Source organism: Denticeps clupeoides, chromosome 13 (assembly GCF_900700375.1).
Source record: "Denticeps clupeoides chromosome 13, fDenClu1.1, whole genome shotgun sequence".
NCBI lineage: Eukaryota > Metazoa > Chordata > Actinopteri > Clupeiformes > Denticipitidae > Denticeps > Denticeps clupeoides.
Genome location: NC_041719.1, coordinates 5,558,202 through 5,574,292, shown reverse-complemented (window position 1 = coordinate 5,574,292; position 16,091 = coordinate 5,558,202). Strand labels below are relative to the sequence as shown.

The 16,091-nt window shown below is 41.2% G+C and overlaps 1 protein-coding gene across 1 annotated transcript; it reads left to right on the top strand.

Moving 5' to 3' along the window:
- Positions 1–3,151: 3,151 nt before the first annotated feature.
- smtla (somatolactin alpha) lies at positions 3,152–14,339 on the top strand. Its single transcript, XM_029000890.1, has 6 exons — positions 3,152–3,236; positions 6,611–6,715; positions 9,767–9,957; positions 10,616–10,729; positions 12,865–13,044; positions 14,139–14,339. The coding sequence occupies exons 1-6, from the start codon at positions 3,152–3,154 to the stop codon at positions 14,337–14,339; spliced, it is 876 nt and encodes a 291-aa protein (XP_028856723.1).
- The last annotated feature ends 1,752 nt before the right edge of the window (positions 14,340–16,091 follow it).

Sequence of the window (16,091 nt, the reverse complement as noted above, 5' to 3'; positions counted from 1 at the left end):
AATGATGTTGTATTTTTATCCGCATGTGAACTCAAGCCATCAGTTAACGGAGTCCAGTCGGCCGCAATAAGAAGCAGATTCGAAAAAAATTTGCAGTACGCGTTGGTGGTTTACAGTTCAGTGCTGCTGCCAGATACTCAAATGAAGAACGAGGAGAGGCAGACCTGCCGCTTGGCTCCGTCTGATAAGACCAGAAAAAAAACATGGGTAAACCTGCCACGGGCTTGCAGAGGCGGAAAAGGTCAGTCCCACACAGGCATCACGTTGGACACCTAAGAGACATCTCTGAGCTCGGAGATAACAGATGCTTTTGAATTTTTTTGATTTCATTTCTTTTCAAAGCTGCCGCGTGTGTATTCATGAGGCGTTTCTTCGCTGCCATATGGAATGCTGGTGGGCAGAAGCAGTTCACGCTGCCCAGCACCTGACACGCCAGCCCGCCGGGACACCCAGAGCGCACTGCCTGATTTAGGAGGATGCGAGAGAGATGAAGCGATGTCCAGCCCAAACCTGAAGACGTACAGAACACGCACATACAGTGAAGTGAAAGTGAAGCGATTGTCATTGTGATACACAGCACAGCACACGGTGAAGCAACGAAATGTGTCCTCTTCTTTTACCCATCACCGTTAGTGAGCAGTGCGCAGCCATGACAGCCACCCAGGGAGCAGAGTGTTGGGACGATGCTTTGCTCAGTGGCACCTTGGCGGATCAGGATTCAAACCCCAAAAGGTGAATAAAAGAAAATACTTTTACAAATGTTCAAGTTCATTCAAGTACATTCTGCATTTAGTAAAATTGTGTCATGCGTGTATGGTATAAGGCAAGAGATCCATTCACTGATTGCAAACATTAGACCATTGCTGAATGATCAGTCCTAAGGTCTTGTATGTAGAAATATGGGGTCTAAATTTCTGGTGGCATGTTACAGATTTTTGGGCCATGCGCCCATGCATCCTGAAAGTAAGAAATGCACATGTTTTCATGCTCTTCTCCAGTAAGAACAGCAACATTGAAACACATTCATTTATTTAGTTATTTATTTATTTTTGGTACTTTTTGCCTTTCTGATTCCTGCTGTGCCAAGGATGGCTGAAATAGGGCCTTAGGAGTCTAATGCATGAGCACTGTGGACCAACTGAGAAAGTGATGTTTCCTCAAATTGTTTCTTTGTTCAGGGTTTTTGAGTTCAGAGTTTGCATTTATGCAGGCACTTTGTGTCAATATAAATTCCGAGTAAAGATTGATGGATCCATTGAATGGATTGTTTTTTATCTTTTTAACAGGGATCCATCAATTTTCTTAAATCATTGTTGTTTTCTTCGTTCTAACAGGCAAACCAGGCTGAGTGCTGACACCTTTAAATATCAGCTCACCTTTTGTTACACAACACTTTCTTATCAGAAAACGATAGAGAACCTGGCCAGGCTCTGTGACCAATCTAATTTTAAGGCTTCATTTCAGATTTTCTTTTCAAGTTCTGACTCCAGATTGGAAGCCCATTTTATTTCACCCCAAGGCCCAAGTTCTGGGTTCTGTGATCTGTGTACACACACACACACACACACACACACACACACACACACACACACACACACACACAGTGCTAATCAGCATGCTGTGTTGTTCTGCTGGTGCTTGTTTACCTGCAGGAGCTGTGACGGGCTGAGAAGTTCAGTATGGGGGGGGCTTTGAGAGTGGATCAGGCCCTGAGGCGGGAGGTGAAGAGAGCAGGAGAGGCTGCATCTTATCACTGAGAGCTTAATTACGCCTGGGGCACCCAGCGCTAATGCATTCCTACCCCAGAACTGTCAACCGTTTCCCATCACCACAGCCCCCTCACAAACCCCCATTCACACACATATATATGTGTCTATATGGAACACATGCATACAGAAATGAGTGACAAAGAACAGGATGTCTTGAAAGTGGTTGGATTATAATATTATTCCATGAATTGATATGATTGTGGTGAGATGGTAGGGTGGAAGTATCTTAGTGTATAACACAATCACCTATAAAGACCACAAAGTCACAGGTTCAAACTCACTTACTATCACTTAACCCTGAGTTGCTCCAGGGAACTGTCCCTGTAACTACTGATTATATGTTGCTCTGGATAAAGAGTGTCTGCTAAATGTCGTAAATTTGAAAAATTGCGAGCAGCTGACTTGAGAGCTAGTGACTGAAGGTCATTTTATGTTATTTTTTGGGGGTGATGTCCGGTCATCTATAAACCTGACCTCGCAGCAGCCCCAAACCTCTGTTAAAAGGACCTAAGGGGCAGTGGTGGCATAGTGGGAAAGGAGACGGGCCCATAATCGGTACCGTCCCCACACACTGCTCACCGGGAGCCTGTGTTGGCTGCCCACTGCTCACCAAGGGTGATGGTTAAAATAGATAAACTTGTAATTGCTGTCTGTGCAGAAACATTTATTGCCATCCAACAGTTTTTTTTTTTTTTTTTTTAAGGCGGATGCATTCTCGGCATTAACAGGACCCACTATCACTCCTCGCTAAGCGCTCCTCTGTATTTACTAATTATCTTGACACCTGCAGTATAATAAGGCGGATAAGTGTGCAGCCAGACGTAAAACTTTTGAACAACTTAATGCGGAGAGATAAATATTACTCAGCAGAGCGCCATTATCTCACCGACTGCATTTACACAATGGAAGGCTCATTAATACACACAATTAAACGCTGGTGTTCAGATGAAGTTGAAAATGTTAACAGTGTGTAACAACAGGAGCCAGTAATTTGCGTTTCCGTGCATTTTCTCCAGTGCTTCTCATTGATGCTAATTGGTAACATAAAAAGGATTTGTCAAAACACCCCACCCTACTCCACGAACACAGGATATATTTAATTTTTAATTTTTTTTTTGTGTTGCCTGATTTAGAGATGAAAACAGTGTGACCTAATTGTGACTGTCATAACCAGGCATAATTTCCAGAGCATGCAATTTTCTCACTGTTGCCCAAGGACTGCGGATATTGTTTTTTTGCTCATTAGAGAGAATTGCATCGCGTCTTTTTTGTCACTCTTATTCATCAGTTGTACAAATAATCTGGCCGTAGAGTGCACTCCGGGCTTCTCTTTGCCCTTGTTCATTTGTTAATTTTGATTTAGCGAGATTGAAATGATAGCGATGATCATTTATCAGGACAGCGCCCTCATGGCGAAAACTGTGGCGTCCGGCCGTGAACTTGTACAAGCATTACAAGAGGAACGAGGTCGTTCATTTCCTATCACTACAGGCCCTTGGACTATTTTTGATACATTTTGCCTCACCAGTACATCATACGTACTATGTACTGTCACATTACAAAAATGGGTCTCTGGTTCCGTGTTTCCCAAAACTGGAGTCTTGTGTTTTGATTTCCTGAACTACATTGATATGTTATAATAATTACAAATACATATAATTGCTGTGTCTTTTCCTTGTTCTGAGATTTCTCATTTTATTTGTTTTGTGTTGATGTCTGTGTAAGGGATTCCCTTGTCTCTGATTTCGGGATGATGACTGGAGTGAACGACTGGAGCCAAGACAAGGATGACAAGATGTCCTGTCACATTCAGAAAATTCTTCGAAATGTCTCGGTTCTGTTTCTCCCAGTTTTGTGTTTGCCTGGTTTGAGATTACATTGATTTGTTTTCATCTGCTGTAATTAGTATAAATTAGTATAAATATATTAATTATTAAATTCATTGGTTAGTATGAGCTACTTTTCTTACCACATTCCTGACACACACCTTAATATTGTCTACAGGCCTGCCAGGTGGTGCCAACACCCTGTCTACTGTAACGTCTAGATTATGGTAATTGTTAAACTCGTTTGTCTCATTTAGCTGAGTGATATAAAGGCCCAGTCTTTACACTTGTTGGGGTCGATCCTCCCTGTATATTGTTGTTAATTCTGTATTTACCTTGATGCATTTACAGTTGGCCCATTACACTTCTTAAATAAACCTGTACGTGAGCCTGATGGAAAAGTGTGACATGATCGAATGACATGATCATACTGAAGCTGACAGGAAGGACCTCTTTGCCAACTCAGTACAGGACTTTCTCGGATGAGTTGGACCAGCATTACTAAGCAGCTCTGCTGACCGGAACCTACAAGGAGTATTTAGAAGATGATGTCAGAGAAGGTGACTGGATGTGAAAACTGAGCTGTTTGCATCCATTTTGCTCTGACTTTATATTGTTTTATGTTCTGTGTTTAGTACAGGATATTAAAAGAAGTGCTGGTTTGTCAGAGGCATATGTCAATGCCCCCTGAGAGAAGCTGTGCTTTTTTTTCACTCCAAAACAGAAGGTGGTCTTACTAAACCCTTACAAATGTGGTATGGAACGAACCTGTCACATACCATCTTCCATCGATGCGGGTCAGTAGGAGAATTATTCATCATGGTGATATGTGCAGGGAGGAAGAACCGGAGGTGGATGATGTGTTAAGGTGAGGTGAACACTTCTTCTGTGTCCTCTGTCTGCTGCATGGACCTGTCCAGTGTGGATTTTTTTTGGCACACCACACCAAAGCTGACTAAATAAAAGGAAACAACTAGCAGAGATGCTAATATATTTTATCATATTGTGGTATTCAGGAAGTACAACTGCCTTTGGTCTCCTGGGGAGAAGGGGGGTGAACTCAACCATATAACTGATGCAAAGTCAGAGTTTCTACCAGTATGTGTGCTAAAGTATTACTGTTTTTTGAGTGGATGTACGAAATACAGCTGGCAATTTGGATGTATAAATTGGGAGTGTGCAACTTGACTGACTTTATTGACAGATAAGTCGACCTAAAAATCAGAAGTTGTTAATGCCCAAGTATTTAGTCCTTCCACATTGAAGTGCATTTGTGTATTTTCAGTTTGATAAACCTCTTCATATGACAAGTTTGCCTTCTATCTGGGGTCATATAGTCTTGAATTACTCTTGTAATGTTTGTCCTACAAGTATGAACGTTTTTGTGAACATTTTTGAAAACTGTGTGCTTGCATTTGGGAAATGTCCCTAAAACATGCAGAGTTATGCAGGTGGTGGAGTATGAACGAGTAAAGTGGTAATAGAATGTTTGGTTACTAAATGCAGTGAATGGCACCAGTGTGTGCTAGAAAAGCAACAACAAAAAAACCCTGCCATACTCCACAAAGCACATAATGCAAATTTGGTTGTGATTTGAAAATAAAACTCAAGTAAATATGCCGAGTCTTCCCTGTGTAGCTGGCTTCTAACTCCACGATGGATGTGGGCTTTGAATGAAAGAAAGCCACAACTCACACACACTGCTCTGAGTGAAAGACCAGCCACACCCCATACCTGCCATTAATGCACATTTTAGTTCACTGAACGACAGATTTGCTTTTCAAATTTTAAATAAAATCAATATTTTCCTCAGCCATTTTCATGGATTTTTTTCCAATTCATAGTGCATCATTACATAGATAGTAGACTATTGATGTTACATTTTAGCAGGAATAAATGGGTTTAGCTGTAGTGGTTATTTGGGGGTTCTGTAGGCCTTAACTGGGTTCATCCCATTCATAATGCATGAATGAAAAAATTCTGAGCCCTGCGTAATCGTTAATCAGTCGGCCGTTGGCTCCCAAATTGATTTGCAAAGATGCCAATTAACCATCATGGAGAAGAGCGAGAACTGTGTGATAATTAGCCTTGAACAGATTATAAATATTCATATTTTTTCTCTGGTGCCGCGTCTCAGTTCGGGGGGTAAAGTGCCCGGGCCAACTGAAGCACACACTTAACATGGAGAGGGGCCACGTGCCGACTCTCCAAGAGAATCACCCGCAGCCAGCCCTCACAAGCACAGATTTTTCCCTTCCACCCCGGCCCAAGAGAAGCAATCACATTTTGTGCTCTTTAATAGATGCACCGCACTTAAAAAGCAGGAATTGTAACATGCAGCTGCTCACACGTTGTATGCAAAGTACCACTGGGGTGGTAGTAGCCTAGTGGGTAACACACTCGCCTATGAACCAGAAGACCCGGGTTCGAATCCCACTTACTACCATTGTGTCCCTGAGCAAGACACTTAACCCTAAATTGCTCCAGGGAGACTGTCCCTGTAATACTGATTGTAAGTCGCTCTGGATAAGGGCGTCTGATAAATGCTGTAAATGTAAATGTAAATGTAAATTTAATTCAACAATGATTCACAGCTGTCAAAAAGTGAAAAGAAAAGCAACACCGTGATTTTAGATAAGAAACAACCAAGTAGCCAAATCTGATTCTCCTGAATGAGTGCGTGTTACTGGAGGTAGACCATTTAAATTAAAAACACTCAAAATAAACTAATGAAAAATGTAATGGTAAAATAAAATTATTGTTTTATCAGCAAGACTATTGAAAATAATCATTACATTAATAATCATTGGTCATTACATTAATTGGTTTATGTGAGCTATGTATGTTAACTCATGCTTTTTTTTTGTCACAATAACACAAGTCTTTTTTGGTAGGAGTTTCAACGTAGTAATTACAGTCCTAGTTTTAAATGTGTCTTTACACATTTAAAACCAGTGTATCCACGTTGTCCATGTGTCTGTGTTTCATGACATAACTCTCCTTCTCTCCTTGCAGAGAGCGGAAGGTCGTTTGGGGTGAAGAAGAAAGCTGATCCCTTTCCTGATGTGATACCCGAGGTGGATGGATTAGCCCTGCAGTCCATTCTTGAGAGCAGGTCAGGTGGGCTCCAGGTGTCTTAAAAGAGAGATATGAATGGATAATACCACTTTGACGTCACTCCTTCCAAAGTGTCGGCCTCTCACCAGCTTAAGTTTCCACACCTCCGTTGACCTCATCAGACCCTTGGTCCACCCTATATTCATGCAGGACAAAAATTATTGAAATTATTTTTTGGCCACCAGACATCACATAAACTACTGTTTTTTTCTCTTCATAATAGTCGAAATACATTAATAACAAATGGAGCGGTTTTGAGTCACTTTTGCTCAGCCTGACCAAAAGTGAGACTTTTTCAATCGAAGGGAGCACCTGCAATTTGTGGGTCTGCACTGGACAGCATTTGGGCAGCAATCAATGGACTATTATTTAATTAAATTCACAATCATTTAATCATGAATTTAATTACAGGTTGTCACGTCCTATAAATTGTCAATCCTATTTTATTTCAGTTTCCAGCAATTTAACATTACCACAGTACTCTGATACCTTGGCCATTTTTCAGACCATTATTTTGAAATATGATTTTCTCTTATGAACAGAATCTGTTTATTAGAGAAAATCACATACCTGTTTAAAAAATACTTCGTTGTAATTTTTTATGTTTTATTGGCATGGGTGTCATGCACTCTATATGATTTGTTGGCTTTAAACTGGTTGTAGGTGTGAGTGTTTCGGTGAATGGAGTGTGTGCCCTCCGATGGGCTTGTGTCTCACCCTGGATGAATTCCCTGCCCAACATCCCTGCCCCCTCAAGCCAGCTTATGATGAAATGGTTCTGCATTGTGAGGGAGTGAATTTTTTCTGCCCGACATCTACCTGACTGTGACAGTGTTCATGCCTGCCTTCATCCAACGTGTTTGTTTAAATATAGTTCTTGTGCAGTAATAAGGCTGCTCATTAAAACTCACTTAAAACAAAATCCTGACATGCCGCCATAACCTGGAAAAGTCAGCCGAAAAAGAACAATGTCAACATTTCACGCTGAAGCTTTGGCAACCTTGATATAGGGTAACAAGTATACATTTGCATTCGGTGATTGACAATAAACACCATGTCTTTGTCAGGCTGTGAGGCAAAGCGGTTTTGTAGCAGCCCGTGAAACGTTTTATCCGAGGTGATCAAAAGTCACGGCAGGTCTGCTGCAGCCCACACACTCAATAGACACGGATAAAGGCATCTGCCATCTTTTGCATGTTGTGCAGATATGTGTCCTGACATCATTAGGCCATTTCTTTTTTTTTTTAAATGATTTGAAACATTAGAACGTTCTCCCCGTGGTCACGTTGAGCCACTGTCCAAGGATGGACTGGATGTGTTTTTTTTTCTGAGCTTTTTGATTTTTGCCTAAAAATTGTCAAGTATTCTTCAGTGTCTGCATTATGACATGCTAAACAAATGGTTCAGTAAGATTTTAAAGTGAAATATTAATCACCCAAGAACAATACACATCAACACTTTCTCACAATTAGTGCAAAATTAAATAATAGTCCCAATAATTTTAACATGATAAGTGAAATATTTTTGTCCCAAATATCCTCTGTATAATATTCTGTGTAAATTGCAAAATAAATTGCCGTTGGTTTGAAAGCATAATTTTTACTGCATAAAACAGAAACGGCTCTGTAGATAATGTGTACAGAATATTTGTGGCACTCTCTTTCTCTCTCTCTCTCTGATGATACCAATTGGTTCCACTGAAATGTGCATCATCCCAACAAAGTAAGCTTAATTCTCAAATCGAGAGACAGAGCCCATCAATTTTAATTCTCAAATTGGATTAGGCCATAATAGTGCGTTTTTAGGGACAAAAATATGTAGGACACACAGTAATCAGGGAGAAAATTGCAATATGCAGGATTTAATGAAGTCCTCCACCCACCTCCTATGGCATTATTTCAATATCCCTGCACTGATTGCATTTTATGAAGGATTTTTTCAGCTGGAAGCGTACACAGTCCGTGGCAGCCATACAGCGGGCCATCAGAAAAGCTGATTTTCCAACTCAGAGACAGATTACCTCATTACTTACATTATAGAAGGGGGGATAAATTCAATAACGGTATGCTTTTTCACTGGGTTACTTTCAATATCTGTTCTAAATGAGAGCGCTCCATGTAATGCCTGCATGTGATCAGCATTTTATTCCAATAATGTAAGTCAACAGCACTTTGCTTTAACTTGCAACAAAGTGCATGCATTTAAGTGCAAAAACAGTAAAGTGTGTCAAATTAATTTCTTTTACCATATATATATATATACATAACAAGCAGTTGATTTTATGTTATTTTACCATTTTGCACCTTATGCGGTGTGTCAGGTTGCTAGTCTGAGGGTCTGCGAGTTCATCAGCATGATTAAATTACAGACTAAGGACACAAAGATGAAATGTGGAAAACCAGCAACTGACAAGAACTGACAAACAGTCTTAATCCATTACTAGAGAAGCCTAAGAATGTATTAATTGCTGTTGTAATAGAACACTATTATGAAATGTAACATTTTATATAAAATAAAACAAGTTGTCAACGAAAATTAATTGAAATGGTAAAATCTTCTATAATGATTGTTATTTTTAACAGAAACAATACCCAATTTATGAATGAAACTGTAGAGACAAAAGCTATAAATACAATGTATAAATAAAACGGAAGAGACAGAAAATCTAGAAACATTTCCAAACATGCATATTGAAGTGGTCGTTTTCAGGGCATATCCTGTTTCACCCATCCCAGTTAAGCCATTGAATGCATTCATTTCATGACATATTCATGGCCTGTGCCTCACTATTTAAAGTCTGAAATGTGCATTGACACAAGATATGGACAAGATGACAGGTTTGAACAGGTTACAAGCTACACCCTCTCAAAATGGTAAGGACGGCAGCTCTGGAATCAGTTCATTTCATTAATGCCAATTTTAGGGCAAATGTTTCAGCCTTGAAGGTGATTTCATTTCAGCTTCTCAAAATGTGAGAAAAAGGTATAAGTGTGTAGAAATGTGTGATTCTGACTGTATTTATTTGCACATTTTTGCATGTGTTATGTGCATTAGTACCATGGAGCTGGGTGTGGGGCCTGCTCTTCTGGACGTGTTGGGAGACCCTGGCCCAGCCTCTGGACTGTAAAGATGAGCTGGGTGGCTTCACACGCTGCACCTCCATCTCTCAGGAGAAGCTGCTGGACCGCATCATCCAGCACGCTGAGCTCATCTACCGCGTCTCAGAGGAGTCCTGCGCACTGTTCGTAAGTTTATCACTCTGGCAAATCGTACTGCATGACCCGATCTTGACCTTGGCCAGATCCAGACATTCGCAAGAGTGCAAGAGTGAAATAAAAATGTAGCCACCAGCAGTAACGTATCATGCACAACTATAATAATACATCTGAAATGAGATAAATGTAATTATTGTTTTATTCTAATCAAATTTGATATTCTTTACAATAGTTTGTGTTGATCCTGATTTCAGCACCTAGATGATGACAAATTAATGGTGCAGCAAATGTAATGTGTAATCATTCAGGTTTTGTTGCATAAGCTGCCTGATGAGCCCAATAAATGATGTCAGATCTCTATCTCTGAATGAAAGTGCGACAGAAAAAATTAAGAAAAACAAGAAACGCCTGTATGGGTATAGCTCCTCATGCCTGTAACCGTGTCCTCCTCTTACTGATCTCAAGAGTATTTTTGATGTGGAAAATGATGAAAATAAAATTAGACCATGGCTTAAGAGCTTGTAGTTGAATATATATTTGACTTCATATTGTCAGCATGTCTTGTGGTCCAATCAGGATGAAATATTCAGTCATTTGGAAAATTGTCGGCTTAAGACCTGTCATGTTCATAATTCACACCGTTTTTTTTCCGAGTATTTTCCACCCACTTTATTCTTTAATTTTGCAGGAAGACATGTTTATCCCCCTGCCAATGCGCGCCGTGAGAATCCAAGGAGGAAACGTATGCATGGCCCAGCCTTTCCCTATCCCGAGCTCTAAGAGCGAGCTCCAGCAGATATCGGTGAGCAGATGGTGGAGGGACGGGATGCAGTTTGGCGGGTTTGTTTGTTCTGTAAAGCGTTGCAGACGTACTACAGTCCCTCAGTACCTCCTGGCAGCGGGGCATGCAGTGTTATTCGCAGAAGCGGTCACTCACTGACTGAGTGAGCCTCAGCTCCCGGGAGCCAAATTCAGTCTTCTCATCGCCTCAGCAGTCACTTTAAATTAACGCTGACGTTTTTTACCTCACTTCTTGCTGTGGCGCTGCAACCAAAACTACTTTACCATTAAAAAAAGTGTTGTCAGACCGGTTCCTGGTCTATATATTTCTTTTCTGAATACCATGTTCAGTAGAGCAGCTTAACTGTCCAGATGCGCAACAATGAGTATATTATTACAATCATCATGAGGCTGTCATGGTTATGAAATGCATACTGTACAGGCCAAAAGTTAGGACACCTTCTCATTCAATGTGTTTTCTTTATTTTTATGACCATTTACGTTGGTAGATTCTCACTGAAGGCATCAAAACTATGAATGAACACATGTGGAGTTCTGTACTTAACAAAAAAAGGTGAAATAACTGAAAACATTTTATATTCTAGTTTCTTTGCTCTGATTACTGCTTTGCACACTCTTGGCATTTTCTCGATGAGCTTCAAGAGGTCGTCAACTGAAATGGTTTTCCAACAGTCTTGAAGGAGTTCCCAGAGGTGTTTAGCACTTGTTGGTCCAGCTCACCCCAAACCATCTCGACTGGGTTTAGGTCCGGTGACTGTGGAGGCCAGGTCTCCACTTTTTGTTAAGTACATAACTCCACATGTGTTCATTCATAGTTTTTATGCCTTCAGTGAGAATCTACCAACGTACATGGTCATGAAAATAAAGAAAACACAATGAATGAGAAGGTGTGTCCAAACTTTCGGCCTGTAATGTATTAAAAAATTATCTAATCTCCTAAAACTATATCAGCGACAACAATAGTAATACTACAACTATTAATAAAAATAATCTCGACTACAATCTCGCTGTACTATTGAACTATGGATGATAGTACAATTACAATAAAGTCATTAAATGTATGGTGCTCTTACACCATAACACGTTTGCTTTGGTCCGAATCAGTCTGTGAGTTTGGACACAGATAAAAATCCAAGGCGAACCAAAATGCATCGCTTCAAATCAAGCGAGAACTTTTTCTCTGCTGATAGGTCATACGTATTGCCAAGGGAACAGTAAATACAGAAAGGAAGCAACATTGAAATTTACCCATGATTCACTGTTCTCGAATCATGTGATAGCATTTGGTCCAGTTTTGGGTCAGTAGGCATTGGATTGAAATGGAGACCACCTCTTTTGGTGGGTGTCTGTGCGGATGTTTTAATGCATCAACGAATACTGTTATACTGAATACGATTCAAGCATACTAAAGCCTTCATTTGTGAAACCGCCCTTATTTCTGTTAAGTGTTAAATGCCAAATAACAACAGTAATATTCACCACATACAAAGCGAGGTAACTCCAATCCAACATGCCACCAACCCTGCGCAGTTTAGTACATTCCCTGTTCCACATCTCCTGATTCAAGAACCGGGTAGATATTGCCTATCCGAGGCAGACTACATCTGTTAAGATGTTCAATCGGATGTACTCTTTGGCTGTAACACTGGCTTATGGCAGTCCAGCTTCTCCCCGATGACAAATACAAACAAGTCGATTCTGAGGTCTCAGCGTGCCAAGCCCCGTTATCTGTGATACTGGAAATTGTCAAGTGTGTATTTTTCTCAGTACAAACAAACTCTTCCTGCTACCACGACACAGCTTTCCAGGTGTGTGAACTTTGCAGAGCAAATTAGAGGCATTTTTTTGTGCTGATATAGATATCATATTTTAATATTCCACAGACCTTGCTTGTTTAACCTTTAAGCTCACTTTTGTTAAAGTGCTTTGGCAAAGTCAGCACTTTGGTCAGCGGTGCTAGGGACACTTTTGCGTAATGAGAAACAAGGAAAAATTTGTCATAAATGGCCGACAGATTAATAGTTGAGCCCTTCCGAAGAAATATAGCTCAATCGATTATGGGAAGAGTCATCCCTTAAGAGCTGCTTGTGTGCAAGACCAAGGTGTTCAGTGATGTTCAGTGGCTGTCATCCTCAGGACAAGTGGCTCCTCCACTCGGTGCTCATGCTGGTGCAGTCGTGGATTGAGCCACTGGTGTACCTCCAGACGACCCTGAACCAATATGACGACGCCCCAGACAACTTGTTGAACAAGACCAAGTGGGTGGCAGAGAAGCTTCTGAGTCTAGAGCAAGGCGTGGTGGTCTTAATGCGCAAGGTAGGTGTTTGTGTTTTAATGCAAGTTTCACTGTTGCTGTCCAATTTCAGGGCATTTTTAATATATACTAACCAGAAAAGATGAATTACATTTACATTTAAGGCATTTATCAGACACCCTCATCTTCCAATTTACAGGGACAGTCCCCCTGGAGACACTTAGGGCTAAGTGTCTTCATCTGGGACACAATGGTAGCAAGTGGAGTTTTGAACCTGTGTATTTAACCATCACCCTTGACGAGCAGTGGGCAGCCATGACAGGCGCCCGGGGAGCAGTGTGTGCGGACTGTGCTTTACTCTGTGGCACATTGGCAGCTCGGGATTCGAACCGGCAACCTTCTGATTACAGAGCACCACTGCCAATCCAATTAGGGATACCTCCCTTAGAACAGACAGATTTATGGAGATGAGGAGCTTTTATAAATCTGAAGAAAGATTAAAAAGGAAGGATCCCATAAAGGTTGCTTTTTACAGCTCTCATTTGCCCTACTTCCTTATTTTACTACCAGTTAGAATGCCTGACATTTAGCACGTCATCTCTTCCCATTCCCCACCAATTCCTGCACTTTCTATGTTGTTACCAGGACTGTTTGGAATAGGCTTTAGAACTGAGACATATATGGTGCCACAACCATCTGACATGGCGAGGCAGGTGAACGGAAATGACGAGAAGAGTTGACGAGGAAGAAGGACGCATTCGCACGATGTCACAAAACCGGGGTTTAATTGGTGAAGAACAGGACAGGGGAGACATCCGATAACATGGTGAACATGTAACATAACACAGACCCGACCGAGAACGGACACAAACATTTAAACAGGTGAAACCGATTAGGAGACATTGCACAGGACTAACGTGAAACTCTGGTCCGGGACTATTTTAACCTTTTCCAGACCGTATCGTGACATATGGAGCATTCTACGATGTGACATTAGAAAAAATATGCTTCAAGATTATTGATTCTCCTCCCTTTATGACGAGAAAAACAAAGTAAATGAGACATTGAGTTTTCTCAGCCAATCAGAGCATAATGATAATATAGCGACCACAGAATGCATCTGTCTTAAAGCCTCTTTTTTCTGTATTGTGGACAGATGCTGGAGGGGGGGATCCTCACTACTTCAGTGCACGAGCAGAGCGTCATTCAGCCGGACGTGCAGCCAGAGATGCTGGACTCCATACTCCGGGATTATAACGTTCTCACCTGCTTCAAGAAGGACGTGCACAAAATGGAGACCCTTCTGAAGCTCCTTAAGTGTCGCCAGTTCGACAAGTTTAGCTGCATCCTGTACTGATCTCAGCTGCTTAACAGTCTAGAATAGGCACTAGTCCGCTCCAGTTTTCACAGCTTGCAAACTTCTTCTCATTAATGTACCCACAGGAACGAATAGAAACTGTTTTTGAGACCTCAGCACCCAAACAGAACCTTTAAACAGTAACTACACTGTGGACAAAAATGTTTAAACTAGACAATATATTTGTTTGATTTGAGACAATAAGATTGCCAATTTAAGAAAATGTGGACGTATAGATTTACATTTTTTCCCTCTGCAAGAGAGACAGGGCAGAGTTCCACAGAACAATTTGCATGTTGTTCTCTCAGGACATTTGCATATTTTGCCATTGATTTCCATCGCCTTTGTTCTTTACTGGAGCCCGAGCTCCTCTCGGTTCCGTACCGCTGTTTATTATTCCCCGTTGCCCTTGTGAATTTGCACAGATTCCTTTCCGTACGCTGCCTGTTTTCACCTCCCCGGTAATGAAATGGAAACACTCAGCACAGGCGAAAGCTGAAAGCAGAGCGCACACATGCTGCGAGCGAGGGACCAGGCGGCACAAAGACAATTAGGCACCGCGCGGCCCTGTATTTGCATTAGGTGTCGTCATTGCCCCATTGAGAGGGGCAAAATAAATGCATGATTCATGAATGCCTGAAACTTGAAATCTTCGTTTGGGGGGGATGAGCCATCATCGCTTGTTAAATCTGCAATGAAAAACTCACTTTAAACACGGTTTCAATATTTATCATTTTAACAGCGATTGTGGCTCATCAGCCACCGGTCGAGGTCAGCGCCCCTCTCTTGCACCCTCACCTGGTCTAGTTCTGACATGTGGCTGTGAAACTGACCTTTGATGACGCAGAAGAAGCTGGTAAATTGCAGTGTGCAGCAGAACCTGTCCTCCCCTCACAGGAACAAAGCACCAAAAGTAAAGGCTGTAGTCTGCTGCACTGGGGGTCTGTTATTAAAGAGAACATTTACCTCGAATCCTTTCATTTGCACTCTTGCACTCTGAAATATTCCTGGTTGCATGATTTGTGAGTGTGATCATACACCCTTTTAATGCCACGCTTATGTCTCCATTGCAACTTGGATGTAGAGTTAGAATGAACATTGTGTATTTATGTTTGTTTAAAATTCATTAAAGTCAAATTAAAATGTTTCATGTGTGAAAGTGAATGAAAAAGTGCAATAATTTGGAAATGAGACAAAAACATGAATGCACATTTTACTCCATACCACCAGATGGCAGTAGTGCTTTGTCAAAAAATATTTTTCCCTAAAAAACATTTTACACCTACGCCTCAAAAAAACAACTGTCATTTTTCATTTCCCCTTCAAGAAAATATATATAGATGTTTTGACTGATTGTAAGTAATTAGGGCAACTTATTTGGAATATGAAATTTTACAACTTTTATATGAAGATAAGATTTTATATAAACATTTCATTTCAGCCGTGAGAACAGTGACCTTGTAATAGATTAATTAAATGATGACAGTTTAGGCCACTAATGTGGGGAATAATCTGCCCGTCGATGCAGTCGCTGCTGTTGATTTCAGCGCTAATCAATCAACAAACACGGGCAGTGAAACAGATGGCGGCGGATTTCGACGCGGTCGTCCTTCTTCAGTCGCTGCCCTTCAAACTCGCTTCTTCTCTCCCCCCCCGAACAAGTTTTCCTTATCAGGGTGTGTAAATCACCCCGCTGGTTGTCACAGCGAATCAAGTGCCCGGCGTGGCGAGTGTCTTGTGGGCAGGATATGG